Genomic DNA, 23234 nt, shown 5'->3' on the forward strand with positions numbered 1-23234 from the left:
AACTTTATTAAACATTTCTTGTGGTTCAAACAGAAAAGAAGTACATAAAATTGCAACTTAATATAAAACATTTTTACAATTGTTGTCAATATTTAGCACTTCATTTTAAATTAGAAAAATTAAATAACAGTCTTAAAGGAACAATAAATGAGGTCTGAACTGAGAAGAAAATAACAAATTATACAGAGAGATAAATAATGAATGAAATATACAAGGGTATATAATGTGTTAGTGTAGTGTTTTGACCGAAATTAATGTTGCATTCACACAATATCCAATTACTCACACCGGGAGCGTTTCACATGCTGCTTTATTCTCCTACATCCGGTACAACACAACCCTTGCGTCCGCACCATCACGTATGTAACCTGGGATACCATACACTACAGTTAGTTGTCCAATTCTTTGGGAAAGTTTTTCAAAATATCATATCATTTTTTTACCATTAACTAGTTTTAAGGACTTGAGATACAGTTCGAAATCATTCAGAAAGGAGACAAAACTAGGGGATGATGTTAAGAATCTATTTTTGTGTATAAAGAATTTTGCCAGACACAGAATCATATTAAGACAAAGTTCCTCATTTGTATTGTTTGAGATTATTCCAAATGTAACATCATCTCTCTGTGCTTCTGTCTGCTCAACTGCAGCACGTGACCAGCAGATGGCAGTATACACCATGAAGTAATGTAGAAAACATGTAATCGTTAAATTAAATCAAAACGTTTGATCTATTAACTCTAACTGTGACCAACTTTTAACTTACGTTTTAAATTACTGACTTTAAATTTAATGCAGCACAATCCATGTATATGTTTAATTATTTTTTTAATTATTGTTTGCCCAAGCCAGAATTCTGATCCACCAGCTCAGCAGGTGGCGGTAATGCACCAATAAACTGGTTTGCCAAAGAAACGTTTATTTCCGACTCTTTTAAGGCTTGCATATTGTGTCGGGTACGTTAGATGACCAACGTAATGTTATCGTCAGTGTTGAGTGTAGTTTACCTTCTGTGAGTCTTGGATGTGTTGGGGGGTCAAATGTCCGGCTTTCAGGACCTTAAAGAGCTCTTCAGACGGCGGCTGCTCGCTGCGGTTCACAGAGAGAACTCAGGACAAACAACATGTGGATACAAAGAGGAGCTCCACCGACAAAGAAAACTGCTGCAAGTGATGTTGACACCTGAAATCAAGCTGCACAGAGCAGGTAGGTTTTCTTTCCACTGCTGGAAACATGTTTCAGGGAGCAGAGCATTTAGTCTTTAGTTCATAGACGAACACAGAGTCACAGTGTTAGCTGCAGCTAGCTCCTGCTAACAACATCATTGACTTTACTGGACTTAAACTGTCTTTAGTCTGGACCTACTGGACTTAAACTGTCTTTAGTCTGGACCTACTGGACTTAAACTGTCTTTAGTTTGGACCTGCTGGACTTAAACTGTCTTTAGTCTGGACCTACTGGACTTAAACTGTCTTTAGTCTGGACCTACTGGACTTAAACTGTCTTTAGTCTGGACCTACTGGACTTAAACTGTCTTTAGTCTGGACCTACTGGACTAAAACGGTCTGTAGTCTGGACCTACTGGACTTAGACTCTCTTTAGTCTGGACCTACTGGACTGGACTTAAACTGTCTTTAGTCTGGACCTACTGGACTTAAACTGTCTTTAGTTTGGACCTGCTGGACTTAAACTGTCTTTAGTTTGGACCTGCTGGACTTAAACTGTCTTTAGTCTGGACCTACTGGACTTAAACTGTCTTTAGTCTGGACCTAATGGACTTAAACACTCTTTAGTCTGGACCTAATGGACTTAAACTGTCTTTAGTCTGGGCATGTGTGGAAGAGAAAACCTGGTTAAAGATTTCACTTGTGTTTTCAGTGTTACCCCGTTTTGTGATCACTTTAGTTTGAATATTTTTGTACCCTGAGATAGTTCTCTCAAATAAAACACAGGAGTGATCAGAGAGGGCAACATCTGAAACAACAAGCTTGGAGATGATTAAGTCCAGAGTGTGTGGGCTCTGTCACGTGCTGAGTCAGTCCAAAGTGTAACACATTCTTTAGTCCCTTTGTCCTCGGGGGTTGTCAACATGGATGTTAAAATCACCAACAATAATAATATAGTCAAAGTCAATACAGATCACAGATAGCAGTTCAGTGAAATCATTGAAAAAGTTTGCACAGTATTTAGGTGGCCTGTAAATATTTAAGAACACGGCTCGGGGGTTTGACTGAAGGGCCACATATTCAAAAGAAGCTAAATCTCCAAAGGAGAACTGCTTACATTGGAAGGATTTATTAAAGAAAAGACAAAACAAATTTAAAAAAAGATGTAAGTGCACAGGACAGGATAGAATTATAGCATCAACGTTTCATGCTTTTCTTGATCAGGTCCATTAAAATATTCAAACTAGGGTTGTAAACGTTAACGCATGAATCACAGTGAGAGTTTTAATGACATTAACTGCAGAGATGCAAAATAATAGTAAAGTAATCTCCCTCCAGTGACATCAAACATCTCACTTTGTGTTGATATGTTTATTGGCTTTTGTATTCTTTTATTTTAGAGATAGGACAGAATCAGAAACCAAGGAGAGGTCAGATTTGAACTTGTTGTCCGCTCCGACAGCCGCAATGTACAGCATGAACTGCTGCTTGAAAGTCCTCCAATTAGCATCCACATTTCCAGTCAGTTTCAACGAACTTGGCGGTTTTAATTCATCCATGTTGTGTTGCTTCCTCCTCTCTGTGTGATTCTTACCCTGTCCTGGTACCATGTAATGGTCTTATTTGTATTAATAGCAGCAGACATGATGATGCCTCAGGCTCCCAGCAGCCTCACTTTATTTTATACTCAACCTCTTCAGCTGCTTTCATTTACTTTGACTTTTTCAACAAATTCTTTTTCAGTGGTAAAGTTAATAGAGTGCGTTTTTCAATCTACCACAACTTAATTATAAAATCAAAATGTGATTAATTTCAATTAAGTCTTAATTTTCAGCCATTAAAAAATAAATCATTTGACAGACCTTGTTAATGTTCAACAAGCAGTCTAAGTATGGTTAATGTTTGTTTACTGTCTCCTGCAGATGTCCAGCAGCTGTTGGTGAGTAAAGAAGAGCTTCCACCTGAGCAGCAGGAGTGGAGCCACATTCTGGACCAGGAGGACACTAAGCCCCAACACATTAAAGAAGAACATGAGGAAGTGTGGATCAGTCAGCTTCAAGGACTGGAGGAGGCTGATACCACCAAGTCCTCCTTCGCTCCTGTCTCTGTTAAGAGTGAAGATGATGAAGAGAAACCTCAGTCCTCACAGCTTCATCACAGACAAACTGAACAGATGGAAACAGGAGCTGATGGAGAGGACTGTGGAGGAGCAGAACCAGAGAGGGACTCAGATCCAGAGAGACCTTTACAACCAGAGACTGAGTTCAAGACTGAAGACTCTGATGAACCAGAGACTGAGGTCCAGACTGAAGACTCTAATGAACCAGAGACTGAGGTCAAGACTGAAGACTCTGATGAACCAGAGACTGAGGTCAAGACTGAAGACTCTGATGAACCAGAGACTGAGGTCAAGACTGAAGACTCTGATGAACCAGAGACTGAGGTCAAGACTGAAGACTCTGATGAACCAGAGACTGAAGTCAAGCCTGAAGACTCTAATGAACCAGAGACTGAAGTCAAGACTGAAGACTCTGATGAACCAGAGACTGAAGTCAAGACTGAAGACTCTGATGAACCAGAGACTGATGACAGTGATGATTGGAAGGAGACAAGAGAAGAACTGTCAGAATTAAACTTGAAAAATAAGAAAATAAAGACTGGTAAGAGAGCACATATGTGCTCTGAGTGTGGTAAAAGTTTTAACCGAAAAGAGCTTCTGACCACACACATGTTAGTTCACACTGGAGAGAAACCCTTCAGCTGCTCTGTTTGCAGTAAAAGTTTTACACAAAGAGGAAATCTGACCAGACACATGTTAGTTCATACCGGAGAGAAACCCTTTAGTTGCTCTATTTGCTGTAAAAGTTTTACCCGAGGAGGAGGTCTGGCCACACACATGTTAGTTCACACAGGAGAGAAACCCTTCAGCTGCTCTGAGTGTGGTAAACGTTTTACCCAGAGCAGAAGTCTAGCCACACACATATTACTTCACTCTGGAGAGAAACCCTTCACCTGCCCTCTGTGTGATAAACGATTTACCCATAAGTGTAATTTGGCATATCACATGGCAAACCACAGAGGGGAGAAACCCTTCAGCTGCTCTGAATGTGGTAAAAGGTTTAGTACTGAGGGAAGTCTGACCAGTCACATGATGAGTCACACTGAAGAGAAACCCTTCAGGTGCCATGTTTGCAATAAAAGTTTTACCCAAAGCATAAGTCTGACCTCACACATGTTAGTTCACACAGGGGAGAAATACTTCAGCTGCCTTGAGTGTGAAAAAAGATTCACGTGTGAGTCTAGTTTGACACATCACATGGCAAATCACACAGGAGAACAACCCTTCAGTTGCTTTAAGTGTGGTAAAAGATTTTACCTCCAAGGAAGTCTGACCAGACATATGTTGATTCATACAGGAGAGAAACCCTTCAACTTCTCTGAGGGGTAAAAGATTCAATACTAAGAAAAATCTGACTGAACTGCTCTGAGTTTGGTCAAAGATTTAAATTTTAAGGGAAATCTAACAAGACACATGATGTAGAGAAATGCTAATCCTGTTCAATGGTAAAATAAACTGATGGAGAGTGAGAAAGACTTTCATCTACTTGTGTTGAGTGTCTAAAATCTCTTTGGTAAAGAAAAGGAGTTCCTGATACAGAGCGACCACAGTCAGATCAGGTCCAGGTCGAGTTCACTGAAAACCTTTAACCCTTAATAAGAATCCTGATGTCAGAATTTAAAACCAAGAACATCTCAATGATGGGATGAATGAAGAGTGCAGAGGACACTGGGCATATTTTTTTTTTATTTGAGTTTGCACTGACAGGATTACTTTAAATGTGACCATATATCAAAAAAACTATGTGGACTGTATCTCTAGGAGAAAACCCCCACTTATCTTGAAGCCTACACAAAACCTCCACAAGGTAAGGACAGACACCCAACCCCTCCCCTGAGACGGGAGCTAATCCTCTGCAGCATCGCAGGACACGCTACTGCCATCCTTTCAAGGGAAACTGAAAACAAAAGTCAAAACAAAATAAAAATCTGAAACTATTATGACCTTGGAACAGACTCTTAAATCTTTCTTTGAACTCATTCCTCAATGTGAGCTTCATTAACCGTGTTTGACGAGGGTAAAGAGCTGTAGATAACAAACAAACTGCAGTTTAATATGGAATAGAACAATCCGTTAAAACAACTCCCAACTGTTGGGATTTTCATAATCGTGACCACACGATTATGTTTGGTTTTATACAGTAAAATGTGTTTATCAAATTAAAGAGATGCTTCACCCATTTGCATTAAGCTTTGCATCATTAGAAACATGGTAGTAGTGTTGAATGGTCGTGAATCCAACCCTCATTTTGCCCCAAGACGAGAAAAATAGGTTTTTCTTTACCTGAAAGTTTTCTTTACATGATGCAAAAATTGTCACATTGCGCACATAAAGTCACATTTTGCCCTGAGATTTTTTTTCATAATAAAGGTCAACTGTGCTTTGGAACAATCTTCCAGTTGAGATTCGTAATATCTAGGGAGAAACTGGTTTTTAAAAGAGACTAAGATTGTATTTGTTCTAAAAAAAAACAGGGCGGCTGTGGCTCAGTTGATAGAGTCATCGCCCCTCGATCAGCTCCTGCGAGCAACATGTCCGATGTGTCCTTGGGCAAGACACTTAACCCCAAATTGCTCCCCCTGCTGCGTCTGGGGCGTAAGAATGTGCGTGAATGGATAGATACTGGATGGGCCACATACCCAGCCCATCAGTGTGAATGGGTGTGAATGGGTGGGTGTGCTCTGTGATGTAAGAAGCTATATGTATACAAGCTCAAGTCCATTTACCATGTTGATTATTGATTGAGCAAGGTTGTGTTATGTGACAAGTAAAATGTATGTTGCTTTTCTCTTTTTTACATTTTTTTAATTTTCTTAATAGCCTAAATGCTTTCAGTGTTGTTTTTTTAATCTTGCAATTAAGATTGTGAGCTGTCGTCTTGGCGTTAGCTAATCAGGATCCTTTTAAATAAACAAATCTTTACGGTCTCTAAATACCGTTTTAATTCAATCTATGAATAAGACACTCTCCAAAAAACCCTCTATTGCGTTCAATAGATGATCTGAGCTCGGGATTCAGAACGCTGTCCTTTCTTTAGGCCTCAGGTTGCTTGCGCGCCAAAACTTTAAAGAAAGAGGAGCGTGCTGTGAAGCAGGAGTAGACTTCTCTGGATGCTGGAAGTATTTGAAGAGAAGGAACCATGAGAGACATCTGATTTTATTCACCCCAAACCTGTGTGTTAGGTGTTGCAGAGCATTCTGGGAGTACCTGCAAGGCATGCTGGGATAAAGAGTCTTTTGTCATGGTCCTCCAAAGGGACACAGGCCTGAATTTAGTCTGGCATACTGGCTGGACCTCAAAAACTGTAAATGAGTCAGCTGGGAAAGATTCATTTAAAGTGTCGTCTTACAATAAGAGAACTCTCATGTTCAAACCAATCGTATGAGATGTAAGATCGTCCGCAGACTGCACGACCCCGGCTATCAGATGGCTCATCGGGTTGTCATTCTGTATTATTTACTTTATTGTTCACATATTTGTTTGTAATAGGTTTAGCCTTTTTTTGTATATTTTTTTCTGCTTCTTCCATGCATATTTTTTTGTATATTTTTTAGATTTGGATTTTTTTGGATTACTGTTTAATGGATCACAACTGACCAGATGCTTTTAAAGGGCTATCACTATTCTTTTGAAACAGAGAAGGAGAAGAGTGGACAAATCCATTTTCTTCAAGTTTTCAGAAATGAGTTCAAAAAGTTGGAGATTGTTAAATAATGTGTATTGTGGTTAAGAAGTAAGATTAATATTATGTCCTGGTATACTGAACACAATGCAACAGACAAAAACAAACTCAAACCTACAAATTTACTGTCAACATTTAGCAACAACACCTGTAATAAAACCATTTGTTCAAGTTTTCTTCAGGACAGGTTTCAAACCATTCTGGAGCAAACGAGTCAACTCTTGAATACTTGAGCAGGCGCGCTTGTTAAACTGAGGCAGCAGGGATTACGCACTGCGCTTCCATCCATTCACCTGGTGAATGTCCGCTCCCTGGCAAAGAAGATGGACATACTGCTGCTTCTAAACACCAGAAACACAGATTTTTGCAGATCTGCCGCCCTGTGTTTTACTGAAAGCTGGCTCAGTGAATATGCCCCGGATAGCTCTCTACACCTAGCAGACTTTCAGCTCCTCAGAGCGGACCGTGTAAAAGAGCTCTCTTTCAGAAGACAGGAGGAGGTGGAATATGCTGCTACATAAACCAAGGTTGGTGCACAGATGTCACAGGGTTGAAGCAGACGTGTAGCCCAAATCTGGAGAGTTTTTCATAAACTGTAAACCGGCTGGTTACGTGAGGGATACATGGAGAGTCATGTGCCTGGACGTGCTTTCGGTGGAAGACGTTGAGGATGTGTACATAATCGGATTCATGTTCACCGGGATTGTGCTGATTGGCCTTGGCATAGCCCTGGTGCACCGGAAAATTGGAAAGACGGCAGCTCTGGCGGGAGCACCGAAGCTGCCGGTCATGATGATCGAGATGGGCAAAGCGGTTGGAGCACAGACTGTGGCACTGGCTGAGCTAGGCCGAAGGATGGATGGAATCTGGGCTAAGCTCACTGCGATGCAAGGCGAGTTGAACCTGTTGAGAGCCGGACTTGAAAAACTCTAGGGGGGACAGACAAAACGTGTCCCCTCGTCCTAAAGTACTGAGAAGTTTGTTGGATTTAATCTGGTTCCCACAGACGGTTAATTTTTCCTCCACGGATGGACAAGGAGTGAGACATGCTCCCACTGCGAAGTATCGCTGCAGACCGGTCCTCTTTGACCAAAGCAATTTCGTTGTACTTGTACTTGTATCAATGACAAATAAATCTGATTCTGATTCTGATTCTGATTCTGATTTTATTTACCGCAGGAGTTCTCACTTGTTATAGTCCTCGTTTGTATACATCCCACCTCAGGCGTGTCACTGCACCCGGCTGACCAGATAGCAGACGTAGAGAAAAAACATCCTGACTCTCTGCTCATCATTCTGGGGGATTTTAACAGAGCACATCTAACCCACAAACTTCCAAAACACAGACAGCATGTTAAGCATATCCCCACCAGAGGAGCTAACGCTGGACCACTGCTGAAAAATAATAAAGGATTCATATTGCTCTGTTCCCTGTGCAGATTTGGGACTCTTTGTTCACTGTCTGATTCACCTCATCCCGACCTACAGGCAGAAGTTAAAAACTGCTAAGCTTGTAGTAAAAAGTGGACAGAAGAGTGTAAGCAGGAGTTACAAGTCTGCTTTGGCGGTCATCTTGAGGTGGAAATGGATGAACCTGTTTTTGAGCCTGATTACGCTCTTCAAAACTCTGTGCACTACACTGTGCACAGTGGAGCGTGGAATGGCAAAAGCTCGGGAAACCACACGGTAGGAGGGGAAACTTGCCAACCAAAACAAGTGCTATATATCACTTAGCAATTATGTATTTATGTATTTATTGATGGATGGATGGATGGATGGATGGATGGATGGATGGATAGATGGATAGATGGATAGATGGATACTTTTTTGATCCCGAAGGAAATTCAAGTTTGGTACAAGAGACCGGTTCTGCAACGATACATTTCGCGCTGATTTGGCTTCATCTCAGACCTTTGGGGAGGGGAGGGGGAGGGCATGTTACATGTAGGATGCAGGGGGAGGGGGGGGCATAAAAAACACTACTTCCATGCTGTGCCTGTAGAGGGAGGCACAGATTGAATGCAGGGAAAAAACATTGCCCTTGACACAAACATACAGTAGCAGAGTGTGTAAGGGTGGAAGACGGGTGTGTGCAAGGAGAATGCGTCATATGTTTGTGTGTGCGTGTGTGCCTGGCTTCCCCGGGCTCGCTCAGGTCAGAATGTTCTCACTCGCGATAACCGGCGAAAAACACTGCGTGTGCTGTGGAGACAACCTCGACGCCTCTCAGAGTTCGCTGATAACATTGCGAAAACACAGTCCCACTCAGTGGAGACGTCCTTGGCCTGGGCTCCTCCGGCAGAAACAACAGGTGCATGTGGGGGTGGGTTGGGGTGGGTAGCATTGGGAGCGTGTCTCCGTCCTTGTCCATCCGTGGAGGAAAATTTTCCTTCTGTGGGAACCAAATTAAATCCAACAAAACTTCTTTAGGACGGGGGGACACGTTTTGTCTGTTCCCCCTAAAGTTTTTCAAGTCCGGCTCTCAACAGATTCAACTCGCCTTGCATCGCAGTGAGCTTTCCCCAGATTCCATCCATCCTTCGGCCTAGCTCTGCCAGTGCCACAGTCTGTGCTCCAACAGCTTTGCCCATCTCGATCATCATGACCGGCAGCCTCGGTGCTCCCGCCAGAGCTGCCGTCTTCCCAATTTTTCGGTACACCAGGGCTGTGCCAAGGCCAATCAGCACAATCCTGGTGAACATGAAGCCGAATATGTACACATCCTCAACATCCTCCACCGAAAGCACTTCGCAGGATCAGACTTCAGTGAAACTTCTCAACATGAGCAGAGTTTAATAGGGGAGAAAAGAGGGACATTAAAAAGAGGCTAAACGTGGGACATTTAAACAGATGATGAACATCAGTGAGTTTGTAAAGAGTCACTCTGTGATGAGCTGGGATTAAAAAGAGTCTGACATGAAGATTAACAACCAAATATGAAGTTCTAGAACTTCTATCAAATCCATACATCCTTCATGTTCTGTTCATCATCCCTCAGACTGTTTGAATGTTTGAAGATGATGAGGATGATGGTCTGATCCCTCAGACTGTTTGAATGTTTGAAGATGATGAGGATGATGGTCTGATCCCTCAGACTGTTTGAATGTAATAATTCAAATGTAATGTAGAAATAAAAGTGTTTGTTCGATTAGGAATTGTAGTGACGATCAGACGATCGGCCACTCAGCTGGGTGCGGGAACAGATCTTGGGATTTGACGCGCTGAATGAATCAATGTCCAAACCATTTAATTTAAATTCGGATCTCATACAACATTATGGTTTCTTACGTGATGGTGAAGTGATGATTGAGGTGATGATCCTGCATGCCCGTGACAGCGGTAAAAAACGTCTGATCTCCCAACACCCATTACCTGGCTCCTAACACCTGTGCAATATACCACTTCCCCTGCCACACCAAACTACACTCCCCCCTGTGGTAGACAACTGATATATATATTTAGCACCTACACACCGGCCCCTAATTGTGAAGACATGAACAATTACAAACAAACAAAAAAGAAGCAACAAAGAATAATCTTCTTCCATCTTCTTTGAGTCAGGGATCTCCAGTGCCTGACTCACTCATTGGGTCATGACCTTTACACTGCTTCTTGGAGTAGAAAGAGCTTGGATATGGGTCGTTCCAACTGTCCTGTCTTTGTCCTCAACTGTACTATACGTACAAATCCATTTTTGTCTGGGAAAGTCTTCATCACTCTTCCAATTATCCATGATCCTCGTGGAGCAGCTTGATTCATGACCACAACAATGTCTCATGTAGTGAAGCTTCTTCAAGGCTTTGTCCACCTTTTCTGGTTGTATTGCTGAGCCAGCAGAGGTTACAGCACCAATAATTTCCTTCCTTTTCCTACTTAGCTCCAGGAAAACTATCTTGAACCGAAGGAACCAGGCGACTGAGGTCTTTAGCTTAGCCCAGTCAGAGAAGTAGTTTAGGAGTTTAGTAGTCGCACTTTCAGGATTTGCAATAATGATGTTCGCCATGAAATCACCTCTGGATCTTCTGAAGTAATGGGCTGTGGGTTAAAGGGTTTTGGCCAATCCACCTCTGGCTTTCGAAGAAAGTCTGGTCCATTAATCCACCTCCTACATCCCAAGAAGTTATCTGCAGTCAGACCTCTGGAGGCTTCATCAGCAGGATTGTTTCGAGAGCTGATGTACCTCCATTGAACAACGTGTTGCTTCCCTTATGGAAGCCACTCTATTTGCCACGAAGGTGTGAAACCGTTTGGTCTCATTACTGATGTACCTTAGCACAGTCTGACTGTCTGTCCAGAAACAGGACTCCTCCAGGTTAAGCTGTAGTTCCTTCCTCAGCATTCTGTCATAGTTGGCACAACTCGGTGATGAAACTGCTCCAAAGATGTGTACTCTCATTCTGTGTTCCACTGGGCTCTTTGATGTGTCTCCCTCAGGCCACCACAGAAAACGAAGAAAATCCACATGCTTATCTGACACCTTTTCCTGATGGAACATAGCCCGGACATCAGTCATCAAAGCAATCTTCTCCTGTCTGAACCTTCTTAAGACCAAACAGTGTATTGGTTAGGTCAGGACCTTGTAAAAGTTGACAATTCAAGGAGGTTCCTTTAAACCTGGCTCCACAATCGAAGACTACTCTCAAGGTTTTCTTCTTCGGGTGGTATACACCATGATGGGGTAGATACCACATTCTGCTGTCCTTTTTATGCAACTGATCTTTAGGGACCACTTCTGCATATCCATTGTCGATCATCTCAGTAATAAATGCTGTATACTCATCCTTGTAGATCTTATTTCTTTCAAACTTTCTTTTGAGACACTGAATGCGCTGTTCAGCTATGCACCTGTTGTCTGGCATGGTGATGTCATCCACTTTAAAGGGTAAGTCTGTGCAGTAATGACCTTCCTGTATACACAGAGACTTCTCCAAGATATCCAAAAATCTTAGGTCCTCCCTTGACATCTCATGATTTGATTTGATTTGATCTCATGTTTCTCCTCCAGTGCCTTCTCATTGAAGTCTTGATTATACTGAGCAACCAACAGCTCCTCCAGTTTGACGATGGATATCCTATTGACATAAATGGCTGAACAGCTTCTCTGACAAGCACTATTGCCCCTTAAAGGACCGTTGACGACCCACCCCAATAGGGTCTTAACAGCATAAGGTCCATCATCTTTACTGTTGATTATTTCCCAGGGCTCCATGAGTTTTGGTGCATTTGTCCCAATCAAAATTTCCACCTCAGCGCCAATTCTGGGATCCTGATGTCTTTTAGATACTCCCACCTTTCAATATCTCGCTGAGTAGGGATGTTGCATCTTGACACAGGAATTGTTTCTTGAGTAAACATTTCTGGAAGTTCAACAAATTGGTTACCATTCAATCCGGATACTTCGAGGCCTTTAATAACATCACTTTCAACAACGTTTTCCTGGCCCATAGTGCGCAACAGAATACTGGTCCTGATGCCCTGCAAATTCAGCTTCTCCTTAAAACGCTTGGTACAAAAGGTTGCTGTACTTCCAGGGTCTAAGAAGGCATACGTCTGCCATGTTTTACTTCCGTTCTTTGATTTTAACTGTACTGGCACAATTGAAAGAGTACAGTCTTTGTCTCCGGCCCCAGTGCAACCACCTGCCTACAGTGAGACGAGTGCGCTACTGACTGATGTTTCCTGTGGTTTGTTAACCCTTTCTTTATTGTACACATGCAGAACAGTTGGATGTTTTAAATTGCACTTGTCACAAGTCAGACGACTTCTGCATTCTTTGCTCATATGGCCAACTCTCAAGCATCCAAAACAGATTCCTTTTTCCCTCATGAAATCTATTTTCTCCCTGTGAGCAATTTTATTCAGCTCTGAACATCGTAGCAATGGGTGTTGCTCTTTACAATAAAGGCATGATACTGAGGCTGGCTCCTTAGATGTTGTGGGTTGCTGTGGTGTCCTGTAAACTGAGGCCTGAAGAGGTACAGTATGGTTAGTAGCTGCAACAGTTGTTGAAAATCTGCTTCTGGATAGTTGATTGCTCCTATTTACAGCCTTTGTTAAGATACTTGGTCGTACATCTGAAATATCTCCAAAGAGTGGATGAGACAGGATTTTGACTTGGTTCTCCAGAAAATTCACTATGTCTGGGAATGTGGCCCTATATCCTCCTCTTTCGATATCACCTGCTGCAGACCTCCACCTTTCCCTCAGCCTGTATGGACACTTCATTATAACAAGTCTCATGTTTGATGGAACGTTCATCTCGTCCATGTACTGTACTTCATTCATTGCATTGCAGCATCCTCTTAAAAACAATGTGTATTCCTGCAGCGCCTGAACGTCCTCCGTTTTAATAACAGGCCATCCAAATTCTCTGTCCGTATAGGCTGTTGCTATTTTGTGTTCGTTGCCAAAGTGCTCCTTCAGAAGATCTTTTGCCCTTTGGTATCCTTGCTCTGGCCTCATGTGTAGACAGCTTTGTACCAGCTGTCTTGGCTGCCCCCTGGTGTATTGTTCCAGATAACTCAAACAGTCTTGATAGCTGGTGGTTCACTCTTCAACACAATGTTCAAAACTCCTAATAAAGGAAATATACTTTAAGGCAGGGGTGGGCAAACTACGGCCCGCGGGCCACACCCGGCCCGTTGTGCATCCCTGTCTGGCCCCCGCGATGCCAATCATAAATCAATCCTGTATATTTAAGCCGTGCATGCAATACAACGCTGACGCTTTTATTTTGAAAGGCGCTACGTTCGTATTACTTCCGTATGGACGGACGCAGTGCGCGTGCGAGTGAAGGTAAACTACGTTGCTAGCAAAGCTGCAAACCCAACAAGGGGTTTTTACAACACGTTACACAGCCAGAGATGCAGCCGTCAGGACGAGTCGCCGGAAACAGTAAGGCCTTTTTTGACGGAGAGTTTATTAAGGAGTGTTAATTGGACTCTTTTGCACTGACGGAGAAACAGGAGCACGTGACAACGTGCCACTCTCCTGACGCACTGTGAGGAGGCGGGTTGAGGACATCGCTGCAAACTTGGAGCTTCAGCTGATGGACTTTGACTATAATATTTTTCAGAAGATGCTTGTTCTCTTTGTGCACAAACATTCTCAGTGATGAAGTTCAACAAATCCAAACACAGATCCTCTATCAGTGATGAGCACCTCTCAGCTGTCATTCACAGAGCCAGATTTAAATGTCCTTGTTGAAGCCCACGATAGAATCAGAATCAGTTTTATTGGCCAGGTATGTTTAACAAAAAGGGAATTTATTTTTGGTAGCCTGTGCTCTCTGTGTACAATTTAACATTAAATAACAATGAACTAAAAATAAACGGGTAATAAATGACTAATGTGTACAAGACTAAAGACTAAGAGACTGGATGAAGCTAGACTGGATTATTCTCACTGAAGTGAATGAATGAGATGAAAAACAATCAAAGTTATTGTTTTGACATGTTATAAAGTTTTTCTTTGCTTGTGAAGATAACAAAGTTAAAAATAAATGTCACGACATTTCACTTTTTTTTGTTTATTACATCTATAGTAGCATTTTCTTATTTGACCTGTACACCACAATTTAACAAAGCCTATTTCTACAAATATTTACAGACTGTTTTTATTCTTCCGATTGCCAGCACCAGCTATTCAAAATATATCATTTTGTATTTTACATTAAGACAACGTTGAGCAGAGTTTAAGTTATCGTTGGTGCGGCCCTCTGACAAAATGTGACTGTCTCATGTGGCCCCTTGTAAAAAAAAAGATTGCCCACCGCTGCTTTAAGGGGTCACCATCAAATACAGTGATGTCTCTTTGTGGTAGAGTAGCTGCCATTTGCTGTTGCACAAGCATTGCTGTAATTTCATTTTGCCTTTGCATGATTCCACAAACTGCATCCTGGTTAATAACATTTGCAATATTTTGTGAAGATTGAAGCCTGTGCCTTTTATTTTCCTGTGCAGCTACTGACCTGAAGGGTGCAGCAGCTGACGCTGTGACAACATTTTGAGATTCAGACCTTAGATTTGAATGAGACATTCCAGTGTTTGGTGCCAACTGTAGATTGCGAGTTCTGTCCTCCGCTTGTGAGATCCCATTATACTGCACCGAATTTGTTTGCATTCTTAGTTTTGGTCTCACATCATGTGCAGATGAAACATGTGGTGCTCTTGAACTTTGATATAATGCTGGAGCTTTTGTTTTTGGTACAAATTCCCTTATTGTTGCATCAAGTTCAAGGTGTTGTTGTTTAAGCCCTTTGCTCACATAGGAATTCATACCATTTGAAGAAACCATTTCCTCGTCACTGCCTTCCAGCACAGAGAGTTTTGCAGTAGCAGCAGCAAGTTGTGTATCAAACTCCAGCTTTTCCTTCATTTTCCTTAGCTTTTCCTTTTCCTGTTTGAGGTTTTCCTCTTGTGTCTCCAGGTCATGTCTCTTTTGCAGAGCAGCAGCTCGCTCCATCAAAGCTGCTTTTTCTGCCTTTGCCTTTAAGCGTGCACATGCAATAGAACCAGAACCAGATGATCTGCTAGAATGACTTCTTTTGCTTGACCTTTTGCTGGACATATTAGACACATTGTCTTCAGGATTAATGTTGTCTTGGTACACAGATTTCACATTTTCATCATCATTTTCATCACCATCATGTAAACCACCATTTTCTTTCAACCATTTTGATATTTCTTCAACAAATAGGTCATTGTCAGCCTTTTTGGAATTAAACCATGTTTCTTGCTTTGTCTGCTCCTCCTGGGGCAGAGGAAACCCAGTGAACAATGAGTTATGGAGATCAGTAGCATTTTGACACAAGCTTTTGAACTGTTTCAGATTTTGTTGAACAACAGACAAGTTTTCCTTGGAAGCCAGAAGAGTGGTGATTTGTGGTTTTAATTTGCTGGCTTGTTTTAAATTGGTATTCCTTTCCTTTTGTAGCCTCTCCATTGTCATTGTTATTCCTTTTAAAGAAAGTTTTCTTGTTCTTTTTCCAGTGCCATCATCTTGTGTCTCTGTAGACTCCGTTTCAGCTGTTGGGCCTTGCATTTCATTCATTTTCAAAAACTGTGCACTACTCCTTTAATGGAAGACGCTCCAACACAGGGCTCTCACACAACCTGTGCGCTTTCGGTGTCCAAGCCACACAATCACAATACCATTTGAGTAGCGTTTTCCTCCTTATATTTTAATGAATACGAGCAGATCAACACCATTGGGGACATGATTGAATGAATACATTGTCAAAGCGGCCCACTGTCGCGTGCACAGCGCAACGCCGTTCCAAACATTTCAATCCGCGTGAAGGCGCTCACCTGGGAACTCCTGGTCGTGCTTTGCTTCACTTTCGGGATGTTTTAGTGACATTCAAAGAAGAAACAGAGCCGCTATCCAGGACCTTCCCGATCGTACACATTATCCAGGTGAGATCACAGTTTTTACTTGTGTAGTGACGATCAGACGATCGGCCACTCAGCTGGGTGCGGGAACAGATCTTGGGATTTGACGCGCTGAATGAATGTCCAAACACTGTCTCCTGTTGGGTGAGGTTCCCATTTAATTTAAATTCGGATCTCATACAACATTATGGTTTCTTACGTGATGGTGAAGTGATGATTGAGGTGATGATCCTGCATGCCCGTGACAGCGGTAAAAACCGTCTGATCTCCCCGTCACCCATGCCTCATTACCTGGCTCCTAACACCTGTGCAATATACCACTTCCCCTGCCACACCAAGCTACACTCCCCCATGTGGTAGACAACTGATATATATATTTAGCACCTACAGGAATAATACAGTGCATGTGATTGGAAATAATAGTGTGATTGATTAGAAACAATAGTGTGTTTGCTTATTAATAAGTGTTTGATTAGAAATAATACAGTGTGGTTTGATTATAGTGTGTTTGATTATAAATAAGTGTTTGATCATAAATAATAGTGTTTGTTTGATTATAAATAATACAGTGTTTGATTAGGAATAATAGTGTGTTTGATTAAAAATAATACAGTATGTGTTTGTGTGGACATAAACAGCTGTTAGGCTGATTGACAGCTGAACATGATCAGCTGATGTCGTGTCATGTGACGCTGTGGAGGAAAGGGCGTTTGATTTGATGGACGTTTGGATCGTTTAGATACCAGCGTCTTGGAGGCGGGGAAGACCGCAGATGCCACTGTGGAGTTCCAGCGCTACATCTCAGAGCCAAATATATAAGCAGGCTGGAAAACCCTCTGGAGTACTGGGAGAGGCAAAAATTACCGGACCCCACTTTGTTTGTTTTTGTGCTCGCCGGCATCTTCTGTACCCTGGGAAAGCGTGTTTCAAAGGCTGGAGAGGTTGTTAAAAAGCCCAGAATCGCTTAAAACCAAAAACTGTAGAGAAACTGTTATTTCTGAATAAAAGTGAAGAAATGTCCCTTGTTCAGGACATCATAGTCCAAGTTGCACAAGCATATTCAGTGCCCTCATCCTAGTTCCACAAGCACTTTCCTTTTCCTCTGAAGCCTATGCCATTTTCCTAAAGTGACAGAAAAACGTTACACAACATGCCATATCATGTGATACTACTGTTCCAGGAAAATGCACACACAAAAGATTAAAAAATATATGTTATTATATACATAATGATTTATTTAGAGAAATGATATGGTCATACATTTATCGCAATTCATTGTCATTCCCAAGAGCCATAACATACACAAGGATTTCAGTGCATCACATATGTGGTTAAGATACAACTGCCTGTGATTAAACATCTGGCCAGTAGGTCTCGGTAGTTTTGGTAGGTAGCTATGAGAGATTAACCCTTTGTACAACCAATTGTTTGAGCATGACACTGAACCTCAAGTGTGATGTTGAATCATGTCTCCTGCAGTATTCTTCTAATGTATAAACGTTCATGAAGGTGAGCCATTTTATTCTAAAGCCCTATTTCCACCGAGCTGTCCGGCTCGGTTCTTCTTGGTACGACACGCATTTTACAGCGTTTCCATAGACTAATCCCGGGAAAGATTCCCACTTTTTGGGACCCTTCCGTTGGGTATCCAAGAATATCGAGCCTACCCGAAAAGGTGGAGCTAAACACTAAAGTCCACTGATTGGTCGAAGGAATCATCACTTCCCGTGTGACATCAGCAAACAAAACTCTGCCGTGTTTAAACCACTGACTGTAACACAGCTGATTGTTTACGTCTGTATTTGTCCTCGCCGCTCACAGCCTTCCCTGAAACAAAGCTGGGTTGAGTTCTTGTAATAAAGAGTCACATGTCAGTGACAGAGGAGATGAACTGCTGGATGTCTTCCATTGTTGGTTTTGTTTGTGTTGCTTTCTTAATCTTTGTTGAATTTATTAGTTAGCTAATATCATGTGATGCTATTACGTAGCGGCCATCGGGATCCGGCTTACCAAATACGGCACGGGTGGCTGTGGAAACACAAATGGGATCAGGCTTAAATCGAACCAAACCGTACCGGACTGCTGTGTGGAAACGGGGCTAAAAGAGTTCTACTGTCCTTTATAGACAATGGGATAGCCCGGAAACCAGCGACTTCCCTTCACAACATACCTCCGCCACCACAGCAGAGGCACAGGCCGCTCAACAACTGTCCACTCCAACAGCCCTATCCCCGACACCTTTTCAATCAGGTAAATAAGATATTTAAGAGACAGAACCCCCACAAAGCAGCTGCACCAGAATTTGTGTCTCCCTCCCACCTTGAAGCACTGTGCGGATCAGCTGTATCCAGTCGTCACGGACATTTTTAATGCCTCATTGGAGATGTTGCACGTACCATCCTGATTCAAGTCCTCCACCATCATCCTTGTGCCCAAAAAACCAAGGACCACAGGACTTAATGACTTCAGACCTGTCGCCCTGACCTCTGTGGTGATTAAGTCTTTTCAGTGCCTTGTGCTTTCACACCTCAAAGACATCATAGACGCCCTCCTGGACCCCTACAGTACGCCTACAGATTTCAACCTAGCCCTTCAATTTATCTTCGAGCATCTGGACTCAGCAGTAAACTAAGTCAGGATCCTATTTGTGGATATCAGCTCTGCCTTTAACATAATAATCCCCGGCCCTGCTCCAGGACAAGCTCTCTTAGCTGAACATGCCAGACTCCACCTGCAGGTGGATCACACACTTCCTGTCTGACAGCAGGTGAAGCTGGGGAAGAATGCCTCAAGGCTACATTCTTTCTCCTCTGCTCTTCTCTCTGTACACCAACAGCTGCACCTCCAGTCACTAGTCTGTTGAAAACTACTGGCAGACGACACCACCCTCATTGGACTCATCTCTAGTGGGGATAAGTCTGCCTACAGGTGGGAGGCTGACCATCTAGTGACCTGGTGCAGCAACAACAACCTAGCGCTTCACACTCTGAAGACAGCGGACATGGTTGTGGTCTTCAGGAAAAATGCAGCCTCCGCCAGCCCCATCACTCCATGTTGTCTACTAGAGTCTTCCCGTTTCCTGAGGACCACCATTGCCTAAGGACCTCAAGTGGGAGCTGAACATCGCCTCCCTCATCAATAAAGGACAGCAGAGGATGTACTTCCTGTGACGGCTGAAGAAGTTCAACCTGCCAAAGAGCATGATGGTGCACTTCTACACTGCCATCATAGAGTACATCCATTTAAAAGTTAAATAGGCATTCAAAGATACTTCACAGTAGAGGTCCCACTCTTCTGTCTTTCATTATCTAAAGAGTATCTAGACCTGCTACCAATATTCAAGGGGGTACAAAGATAAAGTGATTAATCGTCTATTAGTTTGCCTGCCAAGTTGGGACACATGAAGAGTCAAATTAGACTAGACGAGAATTTTGCTTTCTCACGTTGGTGAATTTTGTTGTGTGTCTTCAGATCCCCCTTTTGTCTAAATCTTTTACCACACTCAGAGCAGCCAAATGGTTTCTCTCCACTGTGAACTAACATGTGTGTGGCCAGATGTTGTTTAGCGTTAAATCTTTTACCACACTCAGAGCAGCTGAAGGGTTTCTCTCCACTGTGAACTAACATGTGTCTGGCCAGACTTCCTCTTCGGGTAAAACGTTTACCACACTCAGAGCAGCTATAAGCGTTCTCTCCACTGTGAACTAACATGTGTGTGGCCAGACTTCTTTTATGGGTAAATTTTTTACCACACTCATTGCAACTGAATGGTTTGTCTTCACTGTGAACTAACATGTGTCTGGCCATATTTCTTCTATGGGTAAAATGTTTACCACACTCAGAGCAGCTGAAGGGTTTATCTCCACTGTGAACTAACATGTGTTTAGCCAGACTTCCTCTATGGGTAAATTTTTTACCACACTCAGAGCAGCTAAAGGGTTTTTCTCCACTGTGGACTACCATGTGTGGGGCCAGACTTCCTCTATTGGTAAAACGTTTACCACACTCAGAGCAGCTGAAGGGTTTCTCTCCTGTGTGAGTCATCATGTGTATGGTCAGTGACCCTTTCTGGTTAAATTGTTTACCACACTCTGAGCACCTATGTGGTGCTCTCTTTCCAGTCTTTAGTTTGTTAATTTTAAAGTTTAATTGTGACAGATCTTCTCTTGTCTCTTGCCAATCATGACTGTCATCTGTATCAGGTTCATCAGAGTCTTCAATCTCGACCTCAATCTCTGGTCGTAAAGATCTCTCTGGATCTGAGTCCCTCTCTGGTTCTGCCTCTCCACAGTCCTCTCCATCAGCTCCTGTTTTCATCTGTTCAGTTTGTCTGTGATGAAGCTGTGAGGACTGAGGTTTCTCTTCATCATCTTCACTCTTCACAGAGACGGGAGTGAAGGTAAACTTGGTGGTATCAGCCTCCTCCAGTCCTTGAAGCTGACTGATCCACACTTCCTCATGTTCTTTTTTAATGTGTTGGGGCTTAGTGTCCTCCTGGTCCAGAATGTGGCTCCACTCCTGCTGCTCAGGTGGAAGCTCTTCTTTACTCACCGACAGCTGCTGGACATCTGCAGGACACAGTTAACAAACATTAACCATATTTAAGACAATATTAATAAGGCCTGTCAAATTAATTCATTTTAATGACTGAAAATGAATAGTGAGTTGGAATTGATCACATTTTAGTCATGTTTTCAATTCACTTATTTTGCATTTAAAAAAAGTTTTTAATGCTTTTATTTTGTAACTTTGTTTTAAGCTTATGCCACTTTACTTACTTTTTTACTTCCTTTTTGGATACAAACCTACCTTTACTCTGAAAGAAAAGAAGGAACTCGTGCTAGACTGAAGACACTACACTGCTCAAAAAATAAAGGGAACACTTAAACAACACAATGTATTTCCAAGTCAATCACACCTCTGTGAAATCAAACTGTCCACTTAGGAGGCAACACTGATAGACAATCAGTTTCACAAGCTGTTCTGCAAATGGAATAGACAACAGGTGGAAATTATAAGCAATTAGCAATACACCCCCAATAAAGGAGAGGTTCTGCAGGTGGTGACTCCAGACAACTTCTCAGTTCTGATGCTTTCTGCCTGATGTTTTGGCCACTTTTTAATGCTAGCGGTGCTTTCACTCTCGTGGTAGGAGACGGAGTCTACAACCGACACAAGTGGCTCAGGTAGTGCAGCTCATCCAGGATGCACATCAATGCGAGCTGTGGCAGGAAGGTTTGCTGTGTCTGTCAGCGTAGTGTCCAGAGAAACTGGGATTTAGACCCCTTGTGAGACCATATGCTGGTGCGGGTGGCCTTGGGTTCCTCCTAATGCAAGACAATGCTAGACCTCATGTGTCTGTAAAAAGAAGACATTGATGCTATGGACTGGCCCGCCTGTTGGCCAGACCTGAATCCAATTGAGCAAATCTGGGACATTGTGTCTCGCTCCATCCACCAACGCCACGATGCACCACAGACCGTCCAGGAGGGGGAGGATGCTTTAGTTCAGGTCTGGGAGGAGATCCATCAGGAGAAGGAGCATGCCCAGGCGTTGTAGGAAGGTCTTACAGGCATGTGGAGGCTACACACACTACTGAGCCTCATTTGGACTTGTTTTAAGGACATTACATCAAAGTTGGATCTGCCTGTAGTGTGTTTACACTTTAATTTTGAGTGTTACTCCATTGATCATTTTTGTGTAATTTTGTTTGTCAGCACATTCAACTATGTAAAGAACAAAGTATTTAATAAGAATACTTTACTCGTGCAGATCTAGGATGGTATTTTAGTGTTCACTTTATTTTTTTATAACAGTGTAGTTAAAGGCAGGGTAGGTAATTTCCTCCAGATACACTTATTAAGTTTTGGTTGTAGGGTTCACACTCATTTTCTGCCGCTAAAAACACGAGTTATCATGTCGTAAACATTCCCCCCGTCCCCCTCATTTTCTGGAAGTGTTCTTTACTGCAGCAGTAACTTGCATTTAGACAGTCTATGGCTATAATCTATCTTTGAAAGATAATTTTGACAAATGTCTCTTGGGATAATGCAAACACGCCCCCAGATTGTTTTAGTTTCAATAAACAATTGTGTTTTATCCGTTGTAGTAAAAAAAAAAGGCTAATTGCTAAGCTCGCCTGAAAGTAGTTCAACAATTAACAGTTTTTAAGTGATATTTGATGACTTCTATGTGTCTAAACGTGCAGTGTTTTATAAACAACAGCTGAAAGAAACCATATTAGTGAACTAATTATGTTGAAGTCTATTGAACAGCACAGCACAACGAGAGCATTCAGAATAGAAATGATCCAAATACTCACAAGAGTTCATCGTAGAGACCTCCATCTTAGCGTCATCGTGGCCGCCAATCAGCGTGCTCCTGCGGCTTAAACACAGCTTCTTGTTGGTCGTCATTTCCGGAGCACTTTCCGCTTAAAACGTCGGTATGTTGTATTAGGGACTCATACGATCAGTATCATTGAGATGGATGGTAAAGTTCGTGTAAAATTAGGACAAATAGACAGAGTTCAAAAAACACGCCGCACCAGCTCCGCCATCTTCTTCTTCTTCTTCTTCCATTTCCCCCCCGAAAGCCTCTACACTGTAGAATGTAATACTGCCCTCTACAGTCGAGGAGTGTGTACTTCATTCATATCTTCTGATACAGACCAGAATCAATGGTGCATTGGATTGCCCCTCCTATCTACTTTCACTATCCACTTTAACCCCGTGAAAACGTCACGGGGTTCAAGAAAGGTGTTAGGAGAATTCATAAAGGACTTAGGGAAGGTGTTATGAGAATTCATAGAGAACTAAGGAAAAGGCGATCACATCGTTTTGACCAGGGGCGGCTGTGGCTCAGTTGGTAGAGTT

General features: G+C 42.4%; 2 protein-coding genes across 3 annotated transcripts in view; one reads left to right on the plus strand and one right to left on the minus strand.

The window, feature by feature from the left end:
* LOC306826866 (uncharacterized protein) overlaps positions 1 to 22957 on the minus strand; it is a 35774-nt gene extending 12817 nt beyond the window's left edge. Inside the window, exons 1-2 of one of the 2 annotated variants that reach the window (XM_079348410.1) lie at positions 22682 to 22957; positions 17574 to 20927 (exon numbers count right to left, since the gene is read on the minus strand). In XM_079348410.1, coding sequence (XP_079204536.1) covers positions 19768 to 20927; positions 22682 to 22775 — 1254 coding nt within the window. In that variant the 5' untranslated portion in view covers positions 22776 to 22957 and the 3' untranslated portion in view covers positions 17574 to 19767. Of the gene's footprint in view, positions 1 to 17573; positions 20928 to 22681 lie in introns of those variants that run through there. The other variant, XM_079348409.1, reaches the window with a different exon arrangement.
* Positions 916 to 5703, plus strand: LOC306827382 (uncharacterized protein). The gene is made up of 2 exons (XM_079349164.1): positions 916 to 1206; positions 3089 to 5703. The coding sequence occupies exons 1-2, from the start codon at positions 1041 to 1043 to the stop codon at positions 4612 to 4614; spliced, it is 1692 nt and encodes a 563-aa protein (XP_079205290.1). The 5' UTR covers positions 916 to 1040; the 3' UTR covers positions 4615 to 5703.
* Positions 22958 to 23234: the final 277 nt, after the last annotated feature.

This window comes from Symphodus melops, assembly GCF_947650265.1.
Source record: "Symphodus melops genome assembly, chromosome: 7".
NCBI lineage: Eukaryota > Metazoa > Chordata > Actinopteri > Labriformes > Labridae > Symphodus > Symphodus melops.

Excerpts from the sequence above, each read along its gene's own strand:
- LOC306827382 (XM_079349164.1), top strand. The coding sequence starts at position 1,041 with ATGTCCGGCTTTCAGGACCTTAAAGAGCTCTTCAGACGGCGGCTGCTC. Across the intron at positions 1,207-3,088 it reads AATCAAGCTGCACAGAGCAG|ATGTCCAGCAGCTGTTGGTG; the intron begins GTAGGTTTTCTT and ends TGTCTCCTGCAG.